A 25,343-nucleotide genomic window follows, 5' to 3' on the forward strand; every position below is an offset into this window, starting at 1 on the left:
TCCCTATCATCCACATTTGGTGCATAAACATTTATCAAAATCACTTTACAGTTAAATAAATTGCCCATGACAATCACATATCTCCGTTCAGGATCAGATACTACATCTGATACCACAAATGAGACTGTTCTATGTATAAGAATTCCCACACCTCTAGTTTTCTTTGTAAAGCCAGAATGGAACATTTGGCCAGTCCAGACTTTTTGCAGCTGAAACTGATCCTTGTTTAATAAGTGGGTCTCCTGTAAAAATACTATTTTTTATACCTGTTAGGTGAGAGAATACTTTCTTTCTCTTTAATTCGTCATTCAGGCCTTTAACATTTCAGCTAACAAAGTTAACTGTCCCATCATGGAGACATTGATTCTGAATTTTTGATGTCATTTTGTAGTCTTAACTGGAAGTGAGACAGCTTTGACCTTAATTTCCAATTTTCCCAGGAGTTATTGCCATGCAGCCTATTGTTACATTGGTAATTATAATTATATGGATTAAAAGGATAGATTAAATATAGCTTGCTCTCTCTCCCCCATCTTGCCTCACCACGTGAGGCTGGACTCCACTTCACAAAGTCCCAGTCCTCTGACATACATAGAGACAGAGCACGTCCTAAACAAAACAAGCCCACCAGCAGCGGCATTTGAGGATTAAAAATTGAGTTATCTATTGCCGATAAAGTCTAAATACTATAAGCATAAAATATAATCTTCAACAGTCTTGAAATATTAAGATAGTAAACCCAGGGAATGGTGTTAAAAAGTGGCCCTGGATAAGCATAGTAAACCCTAATGGAATAATAACATTTGACCAAGGGTATGATGTTAAACAGTCTCCTTTAGAACAGTTAAAAAGAAAATGTTACTAATTTAATTTCTTCCACACATACACATACATGTGTATAACTGTAATTAAAAACATAAACAGAAACTGGCCGAAAAGAGAAAAGGATGTAAAATTATGGTACCAGTATCATTGCAAGCGGATCAGACAGCAGGTAATATCTTCTTGCCATGCCATGACAGGATGCGACTCACGATTATATTTCAAAAAAGTGTCTGGATCAGCTTTCTTAACTCTTTTTCTGCTTCCTCCGTAGTGTTGAAGATGTAATGCTTATCTTGAATATTTTAGGCAGGATACAAGACGCTGTATCTATTATCAGCTTTTCGTAGCCACTGTTTAATGTTATAAAAAGTAGCACGTTTAGCAGCTGTTGAGGGTGAGAAATCAGGGAAATACGAATGTGGTTATTTTCAAATATAATCTCTTGTTTCTGTCTGAGAATTGACATTACATTAAGCTTAAATTATAATCTCTCGAAGCGCACAACAAGAGTTTAGAGGTATTTGATCCCCATAAGTTGCTGCTATCTCGGTGTCTAATTTAAAGTCCTCTCCAATTATTTTTGAGAAACGTTCTGCTACGAATTTCACTGGGTTTGGACTTTCACGATTCTCAGGTAGACCTTCACTTCTAATATTATTCCTTCTGCATCCATCTTCCAGAGCAACAAGTCTGTCTCCGAGTTTTTAGCATTTGGAATTCGCAGCTGTTGCTTTTCCATCAGCGGTAGATGCCAAATGTCCAGCTGTTTCAATTCGAGTCGTGAATGTCTGCTTAATGTCTTCCAGCTGATCGGCAAGTGCTCTCTGTTTAGACGCATTTTCCTGAATGTGTTCCTCAATTTTTCACAGCATACCTTTAAAAGATGCATCAAAGCGATTACAAACACATTTTTGCAAGTCTTTATTATCCTGCCGCAGCTCTTACAGCTCCAGCCGTAGCTTCTCGTTTGTCTTCTCGCATGTCTTGAGTAAACCATTTATTTCTTTCTTTATATTTTCTGACGGTCTTTCCTGAGCTCATTTATGGCCGAGACCATTATTGCGATCATTACCTTCAGTTCAGACAGATTGTTTCAGCTTTTGTGCTCCTCAGGTGAAGTGGCAAGCTATCATGACCTGCATCACTTGCACATTCACTCTCGACAGGACATGATGCAGTAGAGTGGGGTCCTGGGGAGTCGCCTGCCTGTTCCAGGTTAGTCTCTGAAAGGCTGTACCTTGCACTTGCGCTTAATGCCTGTCTAGACTTGGATGTAGCTTTAGATTTCTTTTCCGTTTTTTTCTGACTCCCTTTCTTGTTGCTCAAGTTTATATACTGTAATAGAAACTCCTCGGGTTGGGTAAATACAGGATACCTTGGGATAATAAGAAATAAGAAAAAAAATAAAACCGCTGCTAACAAAGCGTTGCTTTTAGACGTCCATCTCCTGTAACTGACAAGACCAAATCTTTTTTAAAATTTTGAGTTTAGCCTAAGACTTGAGCTTTAAGCTTTTAAATGACAAAGCTAAACTCTAATTACCAAGAAAAAATGATTACTTTTATGTGTTTTATATCATCATGATATATTTGCCTTAATGTGGACTAAAATGTGAAAGATAAACTTTTCTCTGCTACAGCATCTTGCATATACAGTACTCTGATAAATTTGCACTGTACTCATGCTGTAAATATGGAGAAAGCATTTGCTGGCAACCTTTTCATAGTATGTACCAGTACACAGTATAATATGCAAAATGCCCCTAGAGCTAAGAAAGACTCTGCTCCCTGGCTAACCTGACCTGGTTTAAAATGTTCAAGGAAATAGATGGATTATTTTTAAAGTCTTAAATATACTTTACTTAAAGAAAAGTTGAATTATATTGGTCAGGTATTAATGTTTCTCTTACAAAAAACACAAACAAATCAAAATAATTTATTGAACAAATTGAAAACCTGATTTCATAATCTTCTACATGTTTAAATGTAAATGTTGACCTGTAATACTATATCAGTATAGGAAGAAATCAAAAACCAAATGTGAAAACTGTTTATAAAAATTGACTGTTCTTAACTGACAATAAAAATCGTTCATCAATGTTAAATGCTATAATCAATTGGAAAAATCTGTCATTTGTCTGTCATTTGCCATGGTCAGGTATGCACTACAGCTTTTTCAGCTGTCATTTCATGTGCAGTATTGGAGTGGTTGCAATGCCTGTTTGCCTCTAATGACCGGGCTGTTGCATGATCAGAAGAATTTAGGTCTTGTCAACTGGACCAAATATGTTTGCACAGTTTGAACACATATATGACTGGTGATTCTGTTGTGCAATGTAAGCAGTCATTTGACTATGATTTCTAAAAATCATACACAATTTAGAAAAACAAAATTTAGAGCAAAAGAAGCACCATGGAAAGGAACTCTTATATGCTCAAAATGTCAAAATATGTTTATCTTATTCCTTTTCAGAAGTACTTGTTTTTGTGAGTGAAAACTGGGATAAATGTCTGTGTTTTTAACGAAAATTTACTAAAGTGGACAGGGCTGTTATTATTTGGAGTGTTTCTTTGTCTACATGCCCAAATGTTTGACAGGAAACTGCATAACCAGCAGCTGGAACTACCAGATATAGATTTATTTACATTACAATCACTTTAAACACCTTGACTGCACAAAGTGATTGCCATTTAACTAAGTAGGTGATGTCATAAATAAAGTGAATGCTTAGGCAATCAGTTAATAATGATATACTATATTTCAACTTCCAGAGATTTGCTTTCATTTTGATATATTAAGTCTTTGTCCGATGATCAATCCAATGTTATTCAACAGAACATGAAAAAGTCCAAGTTGTGAGTACTTACTGCAAAAGCAAATGTTTATATATCTCTGTTTCAGTTGGGTAAATGGATGCAAGAGATGATATTTCCTGTCTTTAATTTGTGGATTGGGGAAAAGCGGGAGACATAAGTTCAATGGGTGAGTATAAACTCTCTATTAAGTGGCCAGACTTAAATTTACTCACAACAATGTACTATTTAAAGTCTGGTTTCCCCCGTGTTTTCCTATATTTAACGTACAGGAAAAAAATGGATTTTTGACTATCTTTCTATTATAAAAAAAAATCCTGGAGAGAAACAGTAGGGCAACGAGACGTGATCTTATAAGATCACGGAAGACACTTAAAAGACCCGCGAGACTAAAGAGATTGCAGGGAACCTAAACATGAGACTTTTTGCCAAGAGATTGACTCAGGACCATCTCATGATGACGTAGAACATGAGATTCTTGCAAGACACGCCCTACTTACAACCAATATCCAGCCAGCAGCACACTCAGTCGTGTTTTGGCTTTGAGCAGACACAGATCCAGGGCTCTCAGCGCATATAAAGCGCATAAGGACAATACGTTATAAATGAAACGTAGACGACGAAGTGAAGAAGAAAGCAGTGCAGAGAAAAGAGACTCAAAAGCGTTGGAGAGACAAAAAAGAAAAAGAATAATCTAGGTGCAAATTCAGAAAATAAGGAAAGTAAGTATCAGCCCGGAACAAGTGGAATCGAAAAAAAAAAGCACATCCTATCCAGACGTTGGTGCTATACACATGAAGAGCAGGTGAGAAATTATGAAAGCAGTAGAATTTGAAAGGCTCAAAAAAAAAAAAAAAAAAGTTTGGCGCGATACACATGTGGAGAAAGTTAAAGAATGTGAAAGTAGGAAAATTAGAAAGTATAATAAAAGAAAGTAAAGATCGCAGTAGCGCAAACAAACGGAAATTATTACTCGAAAAAGGGAAAGTAATCACCACAGACCAGGTGTCATTGAAACAAATGCAGGATAAAGCAAGGTCAGAAATAAAAGACAGAGTACAAAACAAAGTAAAACATCATAAACAGGTTAAAAAACAAGGGGCCAAACACATGCAGCTAATGAAAACTGGAATTCAAAAGACTCGTAGAAACACATGCAGAGCAAAATACAGAATATGAAAGCAAGAAAAAATGACAGTGTCAAAACAAAGAAAGTAAACATCGCATTAGCGCAAAAGAGAAATTATTACTCGGAGAAATAATGAAAAGGCGAATAGAGATCGAATATATGGACACAGGTGATATGTCAGAAGTATGTAAATATTGTAAGGCTTTGAAGTTTAAGTCAAGAGAATTTCAAAAATGGAGTTTACCTCACTTGCATTTATTGGTTACCTTGCAAAAAAAATTATTAACTGCTGATGATGTAGATAATTTTGTCTGTGCTGAAATTCCAAACAAAGAAACCTATCCTAAATTATGGTGCAAAGTCATTAAACATATGTCTCACTGACCTCATTAAAAAGATTAAGCACATTGGGACTCGAAAGATTCCAAATATTGTTTTTACAGAAGTTCTGAAATAAAAGTGAAAAACCGGGGTTGGCAAGCGAAGCCCCCTAGTATCTTATAAAAAAAAAAAAAATAAAAAATTCTTCAAAAATCTGTGTCAAATGCAGACTTTTTAAAATCTTTCCCACTTCCAACAGGCCAAACGTACCTTCACTTTCTTTATTAGCTTACTAACCAGTGTTAGAATCAAAAAACAATATTTATATTCTCAAATAAATGTGTATATTAAAGAGAAGTATGAATGTTTATGATTTAGTACTTTATAGTAGTTTTATTGGTATTTTATTTATACACACTAAATATATTTACATATACTACATACATATACTGTATAGACAAACACACACACACATATATACAGTAATCCCTCCTTAATCGCGGGGGTTGCGTTCCAGAACCCCCCACGATAGGTGAAAATCCGCGAAGTAGAAACCATATGTTTGTATGGTTATATTTATATATTTTAAGCCCTTATAAACTTTCCCACATTGTTAACATCATTAGAGCCCTCTAGACAGGAAATCACACCCTTTAGTCAAACGTTTAAACTGTGCTCCATGACAAGACAGAGATGACAGTTCTTTCTCACAATTAAAAGAATGCAAACATATCTTCTCTTCAAACAAGAGCCGTCAGGAGCAGAGAATGTCAAGAGAGATAGAGAGAGCATGACAGAAAAACAAATAATCAAAAAATCAATACGTGCTGTTGGCCTTTTAAGTATGAGCACTGCGATAAAGCAGCCGCAAACAAGGGAGCAATGTGAAGGTAATCTTTCAGCATTTTTTAGAGTAGCCTCCGTATCTTCTAAACAAACAGCCTCTGTGCTAACAGCCCCTCTGCTCACACCCCCTCCGTCAGGAGCAGAGAACGTCAGAGAAAGACAGAGAAAAGCAAACAATCCCCTCGGGAAGCACATCGTATATCATGGAGGAGTTTTAGTTAATATGTAATACGTGCTCTGATTGGGTAGCTTCTAAGCCATCCGCCAATAGCGTCCCTTGTATGAAATCAACTGGGCAAACAAACTGAGGAAGCATGTACTTTAAATTAAAAGACCCATTGTCCGCAGAAATCCGCGGACCAGCGAAAAATCCGTGATATATATTTAGATATGCTTACATTTAAAATCCGCGATGGAGTGAAGCCGCGAAAGTCGAAGCGCGATATAGCGAGGGATCACTGTATGTGTGTATATATATATATATATATACACACACAACTTAGGTTTTTTAAAGTTACGTCTTATATATTTGAAGTGTGATGAGCTCCAAGTCTACATGAAATACTAAACAAATAAACAAAGTTTATGGCTTACTGAACTGAATTTATACAGTAGTAAAAACAATTTATGTACCATATGGTTAAAGTTACAAACCAAAAGAACAAGCTATGGTAATTTGTTGTTCACACTCTACTAAAATTCTGATGATAGTAGACAAAAAAAAAAAATAATCCAAATGGGTTTTTGCAAAATGAGTTTGAAAATCAATAAAAATAAATCATATTTATTCAAATGAATTTATTGTACTAATTTCTGAAAAGCTGAAGAGCAAGGGTATGAAATTACAGAATATTTGTGTAAATAATTTTATCATAGATTTCAATAAGGTCAGCATTTGACTAGCAACACTAACTGCTTGAATGTCAGACATGCAAGTAAGAATTTCTCTGAATGCTAAACATAAATGTAAACGTGTTTTTTTCTCAGACAAATATTTGAACTTTAGCTTGCTTAGTTACAATATATTAATTAAGTAGCATTATGCTCTAAAATTAAACGATCAAAAATTCAACTAAACTACAGTATTTACCATTCATTGCTAAAAAATCAAATCTTTTCAATATATTTGTAATTTCATTCGTTTATAAGGCAATTCATGCTACAGAATTAAATGACTTACCTGGACCTTTCTCTAGAAAAACTACTTTTGATTCTGGAAAAAAATTAGAGCCAGTGATCACCATCTCTTCTCCTCCATTAACAGAACAGCTACTCAGGCTATATTTCTCGATTTGTGGAAGCTCCTGGGCTGATCGTTGAGCTGTGATAGAAAACAATTCAATTTAAAAGAAATGTTATCTCTTTTATGAGGGAAAACTATTAACATACTGGTATCAGACCATAATCTGCTTTCATGGTGTAAACCCATAGATGCATACCAACTTCACTCATCTTTTTTGGAACACAGACCCGTAAAGTAGCATTGTGAACTTGGGCTTGACTAGGCTGGAAAAATTGTCGTTACAAATGAGTATACACAACTTTCTTACTCATTTGGACTGAAATCATTTTGCACAGAACAGAAAACTACTCCATCAGGGCAGTGGACATGTTTTTGCCCACATAGGTAAGACCAGCTCTGCAAAGATAGTGTGTGTCATCTACAGATTACTGTGCTTTAAAAACTGCATATAATTCCGTGTCATTGCTTGCTCTCTGCTTCAACTTTCCTTTGATCTCAAAACACAACTGATGTGATCAGAAATGTAAAAATACATAATAGTTCTGAATACTAGTTTCAACAGCTGTTCTGGTGCTTTGGCTTATTTAGTTTAGTTAATGTATTATGCCAATGCAGCTCTTGCTAGTAGTGGTGTCACATTCATAGCTGAATTTCAAGCAATTTCAATAAATGTTTACAGTATAAATATTCAAAACTAAATTAATAATGTCAAATATTTCCAATTAGTGTAGACTACGTTACGTTATATGATTTTTCAGACCAACACCTCATACTGGCACATCAAATCCAAAAACAGTTTATCCATATTTTTGGTTGAATGGCAGAGCTGAATTCCAATTCCACACCATTCAATGTATTTCCATCAACTTTTGCACAGATTCCCCATTTGTACAGGGAAGACCACAGGCTATGTTTTGTTCCAAAATGTTTCCATGTGGGAACATTATTTACTGACCACACCTGTGCTTTACTAGAAAATTACCTCTAGGAGGTATTTTTGGGATTTGGCTCAGATTTACAACATTGCTCCTGAATGTGTTTTTTGCCAGTGAAATTTTGGTTTGGGGTCAAAATTTCTTCTCCTAGGGAATTTCATTTTTAAATGCAGACAGGTATGCAACGTCTCCACTTTAGCTGGAGAAGCTGCCTATTTAATATTTTCACTCCTGCTGAAAGGATGCCCTAAAAGATGAGCTATACTTCATGCAATGGTAAATTTAGTTATATATACATGCATACGCTAAACTGATAAAGGAGAAGCAGGAGTGCACATGTTGTACTATGTTTCTCATTTTGTCATTGAGGCTCAGAAGGGCTGTGAGGCTTTTGTGCAGGAAAAAAATTGCCACAATTGATTATAATTTGTCAAATTCTTTACACATATAAACTTCTGTGGGTAGTATTAATAGCTATAACATTTCACTGCCAGTCTACCTTTTCTATTAAATGAGGTGCTCTGAGTCTCGTCTCCAAAAGAACAGAAAATCAGCCCAAGTGGTTAACGAACATCAATGTACAAAAGGAAAAAGGTAATAATAAAGCTAAATAAATAACTTAGAAGAAGTAGAGTCTATAAGAGAAACAAATTTCTGGTGGTTAATTAATGCGTCACTTTGATCAGTTAAGAACCATTGTCCAATCTGCATAATAGCTTAATAAACTATTGTGCTAAAATCAAGTTAATAGTGACAATTTTGTACCAAATATCCTACACTGAATTTTAACTCACATTTCAATTTAGTCAAACAAGTATATATTAATTTTTAAAAGTGAATCTCAATTACTGTATTAAGTTAGAGTATTTTCTCTTTAGCCAAGGAGTGTAGTGCTGAGTAAAGGAGTGGAAATGTGGCGGTTAATGAGAGATTAAATTTGTTCGTAATTTTTGGTACAAATATTGGATGGGTTTTCCTGGGTTGATGTATTACTAGCCCAGTAAGGCTTGTTATAGCCAACAAAGCAACTATCTGTTGGGTGCTTTTGGAATGCTGTTTGCTGTACATAGGCTACATACTTTTGAACTATTCTTTTTGTAGTATCATTGACAGTCATCACAGAGACAATCTGCTCTGGGGGCTTAATATGTAAAAGGTTCCTGGGATAAGCTGTTATGATGACTCCAGTTTAATTCTGAAGTGACAGTGAAATTGTTAAAAAAAATTAATGTAGCATGAGGTAATTTTAATGAATATGACTGCAAACGATGCAGATTTGAATTCTGTTCCGGTTTATGCTATAGCATATCTAAGGGATTATATTGCCCTAAATGTTTTTCGTGACACAAATAATGTAAAGAATATGCTGATGTTTTACAATGTGAGGTGAGTTAACAGAGCTTGCCTGTGTCATTCAGACTGTATTAGTGCTGGATCGGCAGTAAAATTTTGACTTTGATATTAATACCAACTTTCAACCATCAGCAGTGATACAAGAGTGATTCAGATGCTATACCGCAACACCTCCCCACCCCCGTTTTTTCTCAAGCCTTCCAGTGCTACTGCACTGCTTCCATCTTGGGGCACCCAGTATGCGTTGAAGCTTCCCCCCATTAAGTCCTGATCGCATCAAAGCCAGGGAAAAATACAGGTCCATTGTTAAGAAGTTTCAATCTTGAAGAATGGGGACGTGGGTGCCCCCTGTAAATTCTCAATTGTGTTGAAACTTTGGGGGTGAGGTGGGGAAGGTCCCCAGTAAAGTCTTGATTGCACTGAAACAAGAAGCCGGGTCCCCTAATTAGTACTGCGAGTGTCAAAGGTGGTTGATGGAGTTGAGGGTTGGAAAACTAATGTTTACTTTTGGTACCAAAAATACTGAAATGTGAGCACAACACCTCTTTAAAAATTCAGTACCAGTTTTTCAGTACCAGTATACTGCACAACCCAAGACTATGTGACATGGGTTTGCATACAATTTTTTAAACAATACCAGTTTTGACTCCAATGAGATATGCTGAAGCATTCTATTAACTTGAACTCTAAGTTGCAGTGGTTCAGGATATCTATGTGCAGCTGTAGCTGGAACCTCAAGGACTATGCTTCAGGCAAATAACACCACAAAATAAAAGTGCTGTTAGCACTACTGTATAAATGTTCCCCTTTTTAAGGGTGCATAGGATGATGGAGCCCAAGGTTTTGCACATGCCTGCAATCAATGAAAACTCATTTCTGATTTTGTTTTTGCATTCAGGGAGCTCTCATTTACCTCCTGATAGCTAAGATAAATGTTCTCCTCCATAGGCTAGGTTCTTAGTATCCACTAATAACCAAATACACTCAATGGGCAAATTCTTAAGAACACCCACACACCTACCTGGTTATCCATGTAATTATCTAATCAGCCAGTTAGGTGGCAGCAAAACAATGCATAATATCATGTGGAAACTGTTCAGGACCTTAGTTAATGCCCAGATCAAACAGCAAGTCAAGTCAAGTTGGGAAGCATGCACTGGTACAGTGCACTGCTGCACCCATTACATGACGTAACAACTCGGGATCCTAGTTTGCAACCCCCAAGGCAGACACGCGATCCAGTCCCATCCTCCGGAAATGACCCTCTATCTGCCGCAGCCAGGTGTTATGTGGACGACCCCTTGGCCTGGTCCAGCCATTCGGGTCCCCAACAATGAGGATCTTACGAGCCGGATCCCCTTCGGGGAAATGCGCCTGAAGCTCCCTCACAATGCAGGAAATCAGAGCCTCCATTGTCTCTGTGAAGATCACAAGTTGTTAGCAAAGTCAAGATCAGTGAATCTTTCTTCACCAATAGATGCCCCACAGCCGCTGGACCCCACGACTCTGCCCAACACCCAGTCCATACAAGCACTGAACAAAGTAGGAGTAAGAACACACCCCTGATGAACCTCAGAATCAACTAGGAAAAATGCAGAGGTTCTACCTCCACTCTGCACAGCACTCACAGGACCAGTGTACAGGCCAGCCAAGATATCCAGCAACCTCAAGGGGATCCCGCGAACCCTCAGGAAGTCCCACAGGGCAACTCGATCAAATGAGTCGAACGCTTTGCGAAAATCAACAAAGAAACTCTGATGATATACGCGTTTGCACTTCATGAGAACCCTCAGTGACAGGATGCGGTCGATGGGTAGACTTCTTAGACTCACCGGTAGGTGAGCAAGTGATCATGGATCCTATTGAGGACGAACCTAGCAAGGACCTTACCTGGCACCGAGAGCAGTGTTGCCCCCCTGTAGTTGCTGCAATCCAGGCGATCACAAGTCCAATTTCCCAGTCAGTTGGGATGATGCCAGTCTTTCAAATGGAAGCAAAGATTGCTTGCAATGCCAGGAGGCCAGCCTTACCAACAGCCTGGAGAAGTTCACCCCGGATACCACAGACCCCTGCAGCCTTTCCCCCCCTCAGCTGGTTCACCACCTGTGCAATCTCAGTGAGACTGGGTGGTTCACAGCTAATTGGAGGATCAGCCTCAAGAACCATGAACCGAGAGATGTCCAGCGTCCTAGCCGGAGGATCAGCTTTGAACAACCACTCAAAGTAAGTAGCTAGCCCAGCGGGTCACAACTGCATTATCATCCATAAGGACTGTTCCATCAGCTGCCCTGACTGTGACTCTCCGAGGAACAGATTCAGATGTGCGTAATGCTTTGATCCCTTAAAAAGATTAAAATCACTTTATAAAAAAGGGTGTGTGTTGGAGCAAAGAAATTAAGAAATACTGTATATGTCTGCAGGAGTTTGCTCTATCAATATTGCAATAGAGACACAAAAACAGCACAGTAATTTTAAAAGAGAATATTACTGAAATTTAGAACTTACAACATTCAATAGGAATAGAAGCCACTTGTAAGGACAGCACTTTTCCTCCAGCTTGTGGGATATGTACACGGAACACTACTCTCACACGGGTGTTCTTCCTGCCTATGTCGGTTTCACCTTTCCGAAGTTCAATATCTGAATTTCTTAATTTCAAAATGCCGGCACAGTCAATGCTACAGAAAAAAAGGAAAAGAGAAAAATTCCTTTATAAATCATACTTAATACAGTATATTGAAAATATAATGAGCTTTATAATTAAAACTGCAAATTATTAATAGGGTCATCAGATACATACACACAAATAAAAGCTAATAAATACATCGAAAAGAAGTCCAATAGGTTATAATTTCCTGCCATGCTAACATTAATTGACTATTATTATCATATATCTAACTGAAAATGGATGCTTAATTCTTCCATGGAATAAAGATGTGATGTTATAACAAAGTATTCAAAATTTATAGACCATGTCTGAATTTATGGAAAAAGAATTTATTCTCTAGATTCACTTCATCTGGGGTTCTCATATTTTCCTTTTTCCCTTGCTCTGCTCTTGGTTTCAATTAAAACTCTATAAAATTTTTAGTGAAAAACATTACAGTCCAAGGATCATAAATTCTTTGGGCAACAGTGCTATTTTTATACTCTTAAGGCTTTAAGAGTTGCATGCTCAGGGATGAATAATGGAATCCTAAAGTACTTATGACAAGTACCTGGCTGACATGTTGTTTTCAGGGAGAAGAGGAATTTCGAGGACCTTTGTACTAGCAATTATGGTTTCCTGGCTGGCTGTTGCAACGGTCTTCCCAGTTATTCTGTGCACCTGGTAGAAGGCATGTGGTCTTAGGTAGCGATCATCTGCTGTTCCAATGAACATCTGAAGGTTCACTGCTTTTTCATTATATCCTAGAAGCTGCAAGAAAAATAATGACATATTTCATTACTTCCCACTATAAAGTTACACTTTTTAAAAATTCTGTAACCTACAAAACTGCACAAGTAATGATTCAGGTTATAGAAATACAGGAATACTGTATGTGGATTTATTCAAGCAAGTTGCAGTATAAGAAGTTAGGATTTATTACATTCTATACAGGGACAGTAACACTTAACTCTGTCAATAATTTTCATTGCTTCAGTAACAGTATTAGCTTCATATTAATTAAATCATAACACGCTCCAGACAAAGCACAACAACTTCTTTTAGAATTAATGCACAAACTACAATGTTATTTTAGCTGTGTTACACAGATCTTTGCACTTAGATTTTAATTTTCCAGCCTGACTACCTTCTCTCCAGTAGTAAATACAGTGCAAGAAATAATATACAGCATCACCCACAATACTGGACATTTAATCCGACATTAACATGCCTGCATTTAAAAGGAAAAAACAAGGCCGACTTTAGAACACTGCTGCCACCTGTTCTGACACAGAAGCAAAGTCAAAGTTACCTACTCCAGCCCGTATGCATGTTAAAAGCATAATCTAAATTTCTCCAATGAACCTGAGGTTTGAGGGGTGTGTGTAACTATTTTTTAATGCAGCCCCCATCTTCAATGTGAAGGTACAGTATAATACTGCTACATCACACAACAAATCTTGGTTCCAACTGCAGAATTAAAATTACATTGTGCACTATGGAGTACAAAGTTGGGCCCTTCATATACTGGTGGAATGCATGACTCTATACCAAAGAATTACAGTGAAGTCATGCAAAGACATCCTGTAAAATGTATTCACAGTAATTCAAACATTTTCCAAACTATGATTCCTTCAGACAAGTATACACATCTGTGATTTCTTTTTAATCTAGATCAAATCATGATTATACATTCAACTGCAATGTTTAATACTATACTCCATACAAAAAGATACATACAAGTTATATATTTTTAATTAAATCATGATTATACCATAACCATGACTTAATTCATACGTGGCTAATTAAATTAAAAAAAAAAACAAAATTTATACTCAATTTTGTATTCAAACAAATGCAAAATACTAATGCTAATGCTGGGTGCAGATTCAAAATATGCTAAAAGTGAAATCAAATACATATAGTAGTCATAATGAACACTAGAGGACTAAGGGTCTCAAAGTTTTATATTTAAAAAGTCTGACATAAGAAATCTTTGAACCATTCTGTGTTGCTTGTTTCATGAATAACAAAGCTGCATTCCATACATAAACAATATTACAGAAAGAAAAATGAAAAATAGTAAAGCAGACAGGATCTGAAGAAATGTGCTACTGCAATTTTTGGTATTCATGAAAGTTACACAAAGCTCAGTTTGTACATATTCCCTGTTTCACTGCAATTTGGGCACTCCCCTTTGATGGCAGAAAACAGCAGGTGTGAATCAAATTGTGCAAAACTGTGTTGTGTTTAACAATATGATTGGTTCATGCACATTAATGTTAATGTATCTTACGTGTTTCTGTTGTGACATTTCTTATGCATAATCCAGCAGTTTTGCAGCTTTATGTACACACATGTGCTGATCCAGGAAATTCACAAGACTTATACAAGGATTTGAACTAGGAAATTATAGGCTTAGGTACCTTAGAAAATTTGGCACTGGCTTTGTTCATTGCAGAATTTACTAGTAAACTCCTTGGACACCTGCATGTGTGAAATGGACTTATGAACAAAGAAAAGAACAACAGACCAAAAAAAAGGCTACAAAACAATAACATACTGAAAAATAGTTGAATGGTTTGTTAGAAAAATGCTTTTGTACAGAATGAAAAAAGAAACTGTGGTGGGCTGGTGCCCTGCCCAGGGTTTGTTTCCTGCCTTGCACCTTGTGTTGCCTGGGATTGGCTCCAGCAGACCCCTGTGACCCTGTAGTTAGGATGTAGCGGGTTGTATAATGGATGGATGGATGAAAAAAGAAAAGCTAAAGTAGGTTTAAAAGTTAAAGTAGGTTGTGTGAGTGGGAAGGACAAATGCTTTGAAATAGCTTTAAAAATGTAATGGACATTTAGTGATACTTTAAACAAGTCAGGAAAAGATACTTAAGAAAAATTATGTTTTGTGATGGACAAACATCTTGGGGTCCTTGGTCCCACATCATGCAAAAAATCACCTACAACACCTCTTTCCAATGCTAATTGTATATGAAAAGAGACTGCAGAATCCTAACTAGCCTACCATACCACCATGGAAAAATTGGGTTCTCTTACATTTAAAATTAGAGACAATTAACTTCACAATATGAGGTAAAAAGCAAAATTTTTAAAATTCTAGTACGCTTCCATCCATCCATTATCCAACCCGCTATATTCTAGTACGCTTTTATTCAAAAATGCACTATATTAACAAAACAGTTAATATAACTATAATATATATATACATATATATGTGTGCACAAAACCATGCTTTTATCAAGGCTTCCGTCGGGTAGTCTTTTGAAACGAAATTTTCCTCCAATCAGTCGTAGCAACGCGCTCTCTTCCGACTGTTACATTTTTGTAGCTCTGATGTGTGCATCAATGTAATCGGTTTACCAGGAAATCATGCATTGACAGAAGTTCCCCTTTGCTTGGAATGCAAAGTGTGATTAAATGCGTTATTTTTTAACGCGTTATGGAGCACATGCATCGAAGCTCCTCAGCTGTGCTTGTGCTAAGAAAAGGAAACATTTTAAAAATAACGTAACACGACTGTCAATGTAACCTTTTGTAAGTAGTGCCTGGAGGATTCAGAGTGTGGAGAAACTATAGAGACAGCGTGTGTATTAACTTGTGGATTTTTCTGTGAGTATTTGGTGGCAGCGTCACAAAGTTGCTTCCGCAAGACCGCGGGAGCGCAGCTCAGAGCAAAATGAGGTGAATGGGAGGGGAGATGATGACGTGACTCCCCCACCCGCCTTAACTGTCAATCCCCCCACAAACACAGTCTCTCGGAATTTGCATAAGCACAGCCCTTCAACAGCAATTTTAACTTAGTTACAAAGTGATCAAAACTCTCATTTATATCCTGCGTCCTCTCATTAAGCTTGTATCCCGCATTACTTGTGGGCATGACAAACAGCAGTGGCAGCCTGTCTATGAATTTAATTTAAACTTTAGGTTTAAACCGTGCTTTGTTTTCAAAGTAGCTACACTCATGAATATGCTTGTATGTGTTTGACCGATGTTGACTCACTAATATTGGTCCTGAAGCCAGTCATTTCATCAGGTTTGGGCTGCCAACACCTTTTGTTGGTACTCGAACTGCTACTGCTAGTGCTAACAGCATACACAGTTTCTGTGTTCGCTGTAACATGTTTTGTATTTAGATGGTACCGTAAGGTTAAGGTGCTTGGGTGGTATGGAAACTCCTTTTTGCACAAAACCACGCTTTTATCAAGGCTTCCGTAGGGTAGTCTTTTGAAACGAAATTTTCCTCAAATCAGTCCTAGCAACGCGCTGTCTTCCGACTCTAACATTTTTGTAGCTCTGATGTGTGCATCAATGTAATAGGTGTACCAGGAAATCATGCATTGACAGAAGTTTCCCTTTGCTTGGAATGCAAAGTGTGATTAAATGCGTTATTTTTTAACGCGTTATGGAGCACATGCATCGAAGCTTCTCAGCTGTGCTTGTGCTAAGAAAAGGAAACATTTTAAAAATAACGTAACACGATTGTCAATGTAACCTTTTGTAGGTAGTGCCTGGAGGATTCAGAGTGTGGAGAAACTCTAGAGACAGCGTGTGTATTAACTTGTGGATTTTTCTGTGAGTATTTGGTGGCAGCGTCACAAAGTTGCTTCCGCAAGACCGCGTTAGCCGCGGAGCGCAGCTCAGAGCTAAATGAGGTGAATGGGAGGGGAGATGATGACGTGACTCCCCCCCCCGCCTTAACTGTCAATCCCCCCACAAACACAGTCTCTCGGAATTTGCAGAAGCACAGCCCTTCATCAGCAATTTTAACTTAGTTACAAAGTGATCAAAACTCTAGTTTATATCCTGCGTCCTCTCATTAAACTTGTATCCCGCATTAGCTGTGGGCATGACAAACGCCAGCAGCAGCCTGTCTATGATCTTAATTTAAACTTTAGGTTTACACCATGCTTTGTTTCCGAAGTAGCTGCACTCATGAATATGGTTGTATGTGTCAGTCGCTCGCTTCTTATTGTTTCTCTGCCTTCTCAATGTATAATGCATGTTTTCTTCAGCGCTTTTTGGAGCTCTTCCTTGTTTTCTACGTACTGCGTTGACAGTCCGTTCACGTGATTACGTGGGAGGCGTGATGATGTCACACAAAACTCCGCTCCCCACGGCCATCAAGCTCAACTCCATTACAGTATATGGAGAAAAATAGCTTCCAGTTATGACCATTATGCGTAGAATTTCTAAACGAAACCTGCCCAACTTTTGTAAGTAAGCTGTAAGGAATGAGCCTGCCAAATTTCAGCCTTCCACCTACACGGGAAGTTGGAGAATTAGTGATGAGTGAGTGAGTGAGTGAGTCAGTGAGGGCTTTGCCTTTTATTAGTATAGATTACCATAATTACTGTTTTGTTAAGTCATATTGGGTAGGGATATCTGAATATAGCTAGACTGAGCATTTAAAACATAATGCAGTTTATTTTATTGACCCATGTATTATGCTCACTTTAATGAAACTATAGTAAATAAAATAAGATTCAAAAATATACATGAATATATGGACTTTTTATTGTAAGAAAGTTGGGAGCTAACTTGACAAACACTAAAAAAAATAAATACACATACCTTGGCAAAATCAAAAGCATGACTTATTGAGTAATTAATATTAAACTTTGAGATAGTCCTTAGAAGATCATTCATCAAGGTATTTCTTTTACATTTGTTACCAGCATACTGCTTCTGCAGATCTCAAAATAAATAAAAGTGCTTTTTGAATCATTTATATCAATGTCCAGGCATTACTCCTAGGGACAGCAGTTTAAAAAGTTAAATGATAGCTAGATAGTGTAAATGACTGATACTCAGAAATTAAATGGCACTGGTTATTCTTCTGTTTTTATATTACACATTGAGGTATCTAATGTAAAAATCAAGCAAATCACCCACTTGAACTTTCTTTCTGTAAGGGCTGCACCTAACTCAGACAGTTTAAAAATTCAAATGTTACGTTGCCACACAGATACAACATGGATTCTAGATGATTAAGTGGATTCCAGTGTTCTCTGCAAAAATATTTCAGTTGCACCCTTAAAGGAAAAAAATCCAAGTCTGTTCCAGGATGGGCTCAGGAATCACTCTTTGATAATTCCATGGTGACAATGAAAAATTCTAGAATTTAATGTTGCTACTTTAAAAAGAAAATATTATAACAAACACCATTTTTGAACTACAGATTGAAATGCAGAGCTTGGTCACTGTACGTTTTCACTTTATTATGTGATATGTACTTTAGAACTGAATTAAGTAGAGGTTTAAACAACTGCAGGATACTATTTCACTCATTACTGGGAAACAGGCTATATTTTTATATTTAATGATCTGTCATGTTAAAATGCTGGTTTATGGTATGTATGAAAAATGTTCTTCTAGGCAGCTTCTAACTGTGCCCATATGTTTAAATTACAAATTTAGAAAATGCAAAGGCAGCATTATCGATCTTATTTGTTTACATTACCTTATTTAACAGTTCTCATAGGATTTGCTTTTTAAGACTGAAAATGTTCAAATTTTTAAATTCATCTTAAAGTGTTCCAAGATCTAATTAAAGCCTAAAAAGAATTTCCTTTCTGTAGTATAGTGAATAGGATTGATAAAGGCCTGCCACGCTGTGTAGCTAAGAAGCAGAACACATATTTTACATCTCAAACTTTAATATCAAGAAACAACCTGCAGAAAAACTGCATCTCAGGTGTACAGCTTTGGCCAGCAAATTTAACTCGTTTCTTTTATAGTTATATTGTTTTGTACATGACATCACTTAGCAAAACTCAAAAGGTCGATGGTTAAAAAACTGATATCATTAGGACTTGCACTCTTTATATCTAAAATGAAAAATAAAAAGCCATATTAATTTAAGTTTGAACACATATTACCAATATATATATAATTTCAATTTCAAAATACACTTTCTTGTACACTTTACACAATTCCTGTCAACAATGGACAAAGAGATTAAGTTCACAGAACAGGATGTACTCAAATATACAATCTTGCTTAGCCAAATTGGTCATGATATCATAAAGTTACCCGTAAATGCTTTTATACCTACTTTCAAATTATGGAAACTGATGCAAGATCTCTAATCTTTTCAGCTACAGCTATGTGGGCAGTATTAGCTATATTATTCGCACACGCATATACACATATACACATATACACACACAAACACACACAACCCACACCAACAGTAACTTAAAACTGAAATATGAACAACATACATCATGCATTTATGTAAAGTTTCCTCTGTTTTACTTGATTAATATTAACACAGGAAGATGATGTGTAAGATCTACCAGATTATCTGTACTAAGACAATAACAGGTTTTTATTTTGTAATTTCAACTTGAATAAACAAAATATGCTGAACAGCATTTACAGTGGTATATAAAAATATGGTAAAAACATAATTGAAATTAACTGTTTTAGACAATGTGTTCAAGTGATTAGGTTCATAATTCATTTTTAACAAAACCTTAGTAGGCTAACTGTTAAACACAATGTGAAGCTTAACAAAAAGATTCTGAAGTCATATTAGACTGGTGACATTAATACCAGAGACCAAGGAAACAGTTGTATGCCCTTTATGCTAGAATAGTAAACTGAAACTAAAATAAAACTGCTGTATAATATTACATATGGCAATCTAATTTAAGCTTGTTTATTTTGGTCTGCATCTGTTCTAATGGTACTCCTCAGTAATAGAAAAGCAAATCGGGCTCAATAACCTAGTTAAGCATTTAGAAACAAAGTTTAAAATCTGGAAGAGACTATATCTGAAGACCTATACTAAAAAAAGTATAGGTTAAATTTCAAAGTTTGTATGTTTTGTATATAAAAAATGCTTTGTGCTTCTAACAACAAAATACATTTAAAGCTTTACCCGTAACACTACACTAAGCACAAGTCCTGCCAAGGTGTTCCAGTGTGTTTCTGTATCGTTTCCATGGTAAAGGGCAGTGGGGACACAAGTAAAAGCCTCTGCTGTAGACAAAAGACTGAAGGTCATACAAGATATATCCAATTCCAACTTTTGTGCCCCTAAAACCAAGTAAAATATAATTTTTACATTCCATGTGCCATTTCATCATTGACTCAATTATAAATAAAAAAAGTACAATAAGCACTACGAAAATTTTGTAGCTATTACCTCTTAGAGCTGCCAAGGGAAGACATTACAGAACAATCATAATTTAACCACTAAATAAATTCACATTTAAAAAGTGTAAACGTATAACTGTAACTGTACTTCTGTAGTGTTTAACAAATATAACTCTTACACTATACTATAAACAATTATATTTCCATTAAACTGTAAATATGTGAGGGAAAAAAACACAACTGTCACTGTACTTTAGATGTTGCGGATACATCACTGATGTATCAGGACTCAGCTTGTGTCCAAAGAGGCACTGAACTGTGACAACAGGACCATCTTTGTGTGTTTCTTTTTCTGCCTTAACAGACGGTGTAGAAAGTACAGGTTACCAAAAAGAGCTGAATCTTGCACAATGAGTGGTCTGTAAATATCCTGAAACCAGCTTTACATGGCCAAAAGTTTGTGAATACCTGGTTATCAAAACGTTTGTGAATACCTGGTTATCAAACCTATATGAGTTTGTTGGGTATCCCATTCAAAAACAAGGGCATTAATATTAAGTTGGTTACCTCTTTGTGGATATAATAGCCTACACTCTTTTGGGAAGGCTTTCCACAAGATAGGGGTGGAGTGGAGGCTCTGAGGCTAAGGATTTGCGCTGGGATCCTGAAGGTTGCCAGTTCGAATCCCCATCACTACCAAAAGAGATCCTACTCTGCTGGGCCCTTGAGCAAGGCCCTTAACCTTCAATTGCTCCAGGGGTGCTGTATAATGGCTGACCCTGCGTTCTGACCCCAAGGGGTATGTGAAAATTAACAAATTCCTAATACAAGAAACTGTATAAGGTGAAATAAAGAACAAAAAATAAATAAATAAATAAAATAAAATAAAAAAGATTTTCGAGTGTGTCTATGGGAATTTGTGCCCATTCAGCCAAAAGAGTACTTGTGACCTGGCTTGCATTCTAATTCATCCCAAAAGTGTTCAATAGAGTTGAGGTCGGGACATTAATGTTTATCCACATCAAATTCGTCAAATCACGTCTGTATGGACCAGGCTTTGTGCACAGGAACACAGTCATGCTGGAACAGAAAACAGCCTTGCTCAAACTATTGCCAAAGAGCTGGAAATGCATAATTGTTTAAAATGCACAAGAATTGCACATAATTTTCTAAGGTTTGTATGTAGCTGCTTACCCATGGAAACCCAGTTCATGATGCTCCCAATGCAGAGTTATTGTACTGGTGTTGCTTTCAGAAGCACCTGGGAACTCTGTTGTGAGTGATGCAATAGAGAATAGGAGATTTTCCTGTGCTTTAGAGGTTTTTTCTTTAGAGCTTAGAGCCCCAGCTCTGTTAGTTTGTATGGTCTACTACTTTGTGAAAGAACTGTTGTTGCTCTGAAACGACTGCACTTCACAATGATAGCACTTATAGTTGACTGGGGCAGAATTAGCAGAGCAAAAATTCCATGTACTGATTTGTGGTAGTAAACGTAGCATCTCATTACAGTGCTACATTTAAATTCACTGAGCTCTTCAGTACGACCCATTCTGTGGGATGTTTGTCAGTTAAAATTGCATGGCTATGTGCTTGATTTTACACACCTGTTAAGCATGGGTGCGGCTAGAACATCTGAATTAAACGATTTAGAGATGTGTCTACACACTTTTGCCCATATAGTGTACACAATAAACATATTCAGCTGATAATTTTGTCACAAATAGTGTTGAGCTATAAAACTATTATGAAACAAAGTACATCACTTTTATTAATTTATCTATTTATTGTTACTTTTCTACCCAAAAAAGACATAAATCGTTTGCAACTATTGCAGAATGCAGCTGCTAGAATCCTAACTAGGAAAAGAAAATCCGAGCACATTTCTCCAGTTTTGATGTCACTACACTGGTTACCTGTGTCATTCAGGACTGACTTTAAAATTCTGCTTATGGTTTATAAAGCCTTAAATAATCTCGCCCCATCTTATATATCGGAATGTCTGACACCTTATATTCCAAATCGTAACCTTAGATCCTCAAATGAGTGTCTCCTTAGAATTCCAAGAACAAAACTTAAAAGAAGTGGTGAGGCGGCCTTCTGCTGTTATGCACCTAAAATCTGGAATATCCTGCCAATAGGAATTCGCCAGGCTAATACAGTAGAGCACTTTAAAACACTGCTGAAAACACATTACTTTAACATGGCCTTTTTATAACTTCACTTTAACTTAATCCTGATACTGTGTATGTTCAGATCATCATAATAACTATTCATCGTGGCTCTAAATCCATACTGACCCCCTACTCTCTCTTCTATTTCTTTTTCCGGTGTCTTTGTGGTGGTGGTGGCCAACAATGATGAATGGATTAAAAAGCAGAAGTCTACGTGACCATCATCATCAAGTCCTTCCGTGAGAACCCTAAATCCAAAGAGGACTGTTTCATTTATGTTAGGTAAAATGCCCAGAGGGGACTGGGCAGTCTAATGGTCTGGAATCCCTACAGATTTTATTTTTTTCTCCAGCCGTCTGGAGTTTTTTTTTGTTTTTTCTGTCCACCCCGGCCATTGGACCTTACTCTTATTCTATGTTAATTAATGTTGACTTATTTTCTTACTGTGTCGTTTATTTTTCTATTCTTCATTATGTAAAGCACTTTGAGCTACTTTTTGTATGAAAATGTGCTATATAAATAAATGTTGTTGTTGTTACAGTAGCCAAGCAACACTTAGTTTTATTCTCCTGAGCAAAATTAAGAATTCAATTTTGTTGTATTTTGTAACTGATGAGCATATATTTGCAAAAAAAGGTTACAAATTCAAACTGAGAATTAATAAGTGTGAATTAGAGAACAACCTAGTCTTGCATTTCATAGTTCAACTTATTTAAGCAAAGGCATTTGAAAATTAAGATTATGAGCATAGCATGGATTTATTAAAGCAGACTATTCAGGAGTAACTAAAAAGACATTAAATAAATCAGAAAATGCATTAACTAAAAGCTTTTATCATCATCTTCTAGTAAGTGTTTCCTACACAAATAAAAACGGTCCTATTACGCAGCCACTGAAAAACAAAATTTTAAATGGCTAACATTTTACATATTTTCGTGTTGGACCAAGCATCACTAATTAAGTTTGATTAACCAAAGCAAATTCAAAAAGTACACTTAGTTGTTTGTGGCAACGGATGGGTGTAGATCTCTTAACAGTACCAAGAACTTCAGATCCAGCTGTGACCTTTAATTAAGAGTGTGCAAATCCCAGATTATGGTGCTAGGTGATAGTCATTCTAGACTAAAGCCTTATTTAAGTAAAGATATTATGACTATGTTTAGATTATGTTTCACACCAAAAAGTAGCGCATTCAGGAATAACCAAAATTAGTTTTTTCTTTGTGGATTTTACATTTTGCATATTTAGAAAAAAAAAATAAAATAAGAAAATATTGTTTAATTTTATATACTTTAGATTCTCAAGTAATGTAAACTGCTACATAACTTGTTCACAAACCCATTGTTCATAAACCTGTTTACCTATTCAGTTATGCTTTTCTTCTTATCCCATCTCCCTTACATAGTGTATCATCCCCCAATGGGAAAACAGTTGCACAAGTTTTTTCTCTATCTCATTGATTACTGTAGAACATTTTTCTAAATCACAAAGCATCCAGCATTAAAAACATTCTTAATAGAATATATTCTGGAATGCCTTTTGTCATATAGTGGGTTTCTCCTTTTTTCTAGGACTCCTATCTAACATCTGATTCACTCTACTTTTAAACAGTCCTCCTAACTATATGAGAAGATTCCACTTTGCACTGCTTCTTTTACATAGGAAAGCCCTTTAACTTGTAGAGGGCTCTCAAATATGGATCTCTTCAAATATGTTTAAAAAAAACAAAAAAAACAAAATACCTATGCGTGCTTGGAACTATCCATCCATCTATTATCCAACCCGCTATATCATAACTACAGGGTCACGGGACTGCTGGAGCCAATCCCAGCCAACATAGGGCGCAAGGCTGGAAACAAACCCCGGACAGGCCACCAGCCCACCACAGGGCACACACACACACCCAAACACCAAGCACACACACAAGGGACAATTTAGGATTGCCAATCCACCTAACCTGCATGTCTTTGGACTGTGGGAGGAAACCGGAGCACCCAGATGAAACCCAAGCAGACACGGGGTGAACATGGAAACTCCACGCAGGGAGGACCCGGGAAACGAACCCAGGTCTCCTAACTGCGAAGCAGCAGCACTACCACTGCGCCACCGTGCCGCCCTGTTTGGAATTATTTTGTTAATAATGCATTTAATTATTTAAAATTAAGTACAAAAATGTTGCTATAAAAAAATACCAGGTATATAAATAAGCTGATTAGGACAGTGCTGCCTCTCATAGTTAAGAGCACTAGGATTTAAATCCTGCACCCTTTGCTTAGGATACTTTGATTTTCCCCACACATCACTAAAGATATGCATATTAGGATATTTGACGAGTGGACGTGGTCTTTTTGTCTGCTACGCTTGGAGAGGCAGAAGAATTTCATGTGATCAAAACAGTGGGATTTACGTTTAGAAAGTCTGAAGATGTATTCTACAACATTCTTCAAACACCAAACAGCCTGTTTATCTCCAAAACCAGGTGAATTTCTTCTCAGATTTATAATGAAACTGATTTCATCGGCAGTGACTTACAAATAAAAAAAACTTCTTTTTACTGCATATATGTACACTTCCAGTCTAAAGTTTTAAAATACCTCGATTTTATAAGTTTTTATGGAAATGGATAAAGTGTAATGTCTTAATATTTCATGAAATCAAGGCTTAGAACAAATAAACAATGGCAAATAAAAAAATAAATCAAGGAATCATTGTGTACGAAATTTTATTCAAAGTTTTGATTAATCAAAGTAGCCACCTTTGCCAGTACTCTGTGTAAGTCACCAACACTGCCTCCAGCAAAAGAATCAGGACCATCACACTTCCTTCAACCTTCCACACACTGATGAACCATCCTATCATCAACTCAACGGTGTACAAACGCCCTGCATGATGAATTGAAGATTTCAAATTTTGATTCATTGGTCCATAAGACTTTCTTCCAGT

At 36.6% G+C, this 25,343-nt stretch overlaps 1 protein-coding gene across 2 annotated transcripts in view; it reads right to left on the bottom strand.

Annotated features, from left to right (window-relative positions):
• nfatc3a (nuclear factor of activated T cells 3a) overlaps positions 1 to 25,343 on the bottom strand; it is a 194,143-nt gene that overhangs the window by 40,699 nt on the left and 128,101 nt on the right. For both annotated transcript variants that reach the window (XM_039762941.1, XM_039762942.1), the window contains exons 4-6: positions 12,684 to 12,883; positions 11,971 to 12,143; positions 7,115 to 7,255 (exon numbers count right to left, since the gene is read on the bottom strand). In XM_039762941.1, the coding sequence (XP_039618875.1) occupies positions 7,115 to 7,255; positions 11,971 to 12,143; positions 12,684 to 12,883 (514 nt within the window). The remainder of the gene's footprint in view (positions 1 to 7,114; positions 7,256 to 11,970; positions 12,144 to 12,683; positions 12,884 to 25,343) is intronic.

The sequence above is a fragment of the Polypterus senegalus genome, chromosome 9, assembly GCF_016835505.1.
Source record: "Polypterus senegalus isolate Bchr_013 chromosome 9, ASM1683550v1, whole genome shotgun sequence".
NCBI lineage: Eukaryota > Metazoa > Chordata > Cladistia > Polypteriformes > Polypteridae > Polypterus > Polypterus senegalus.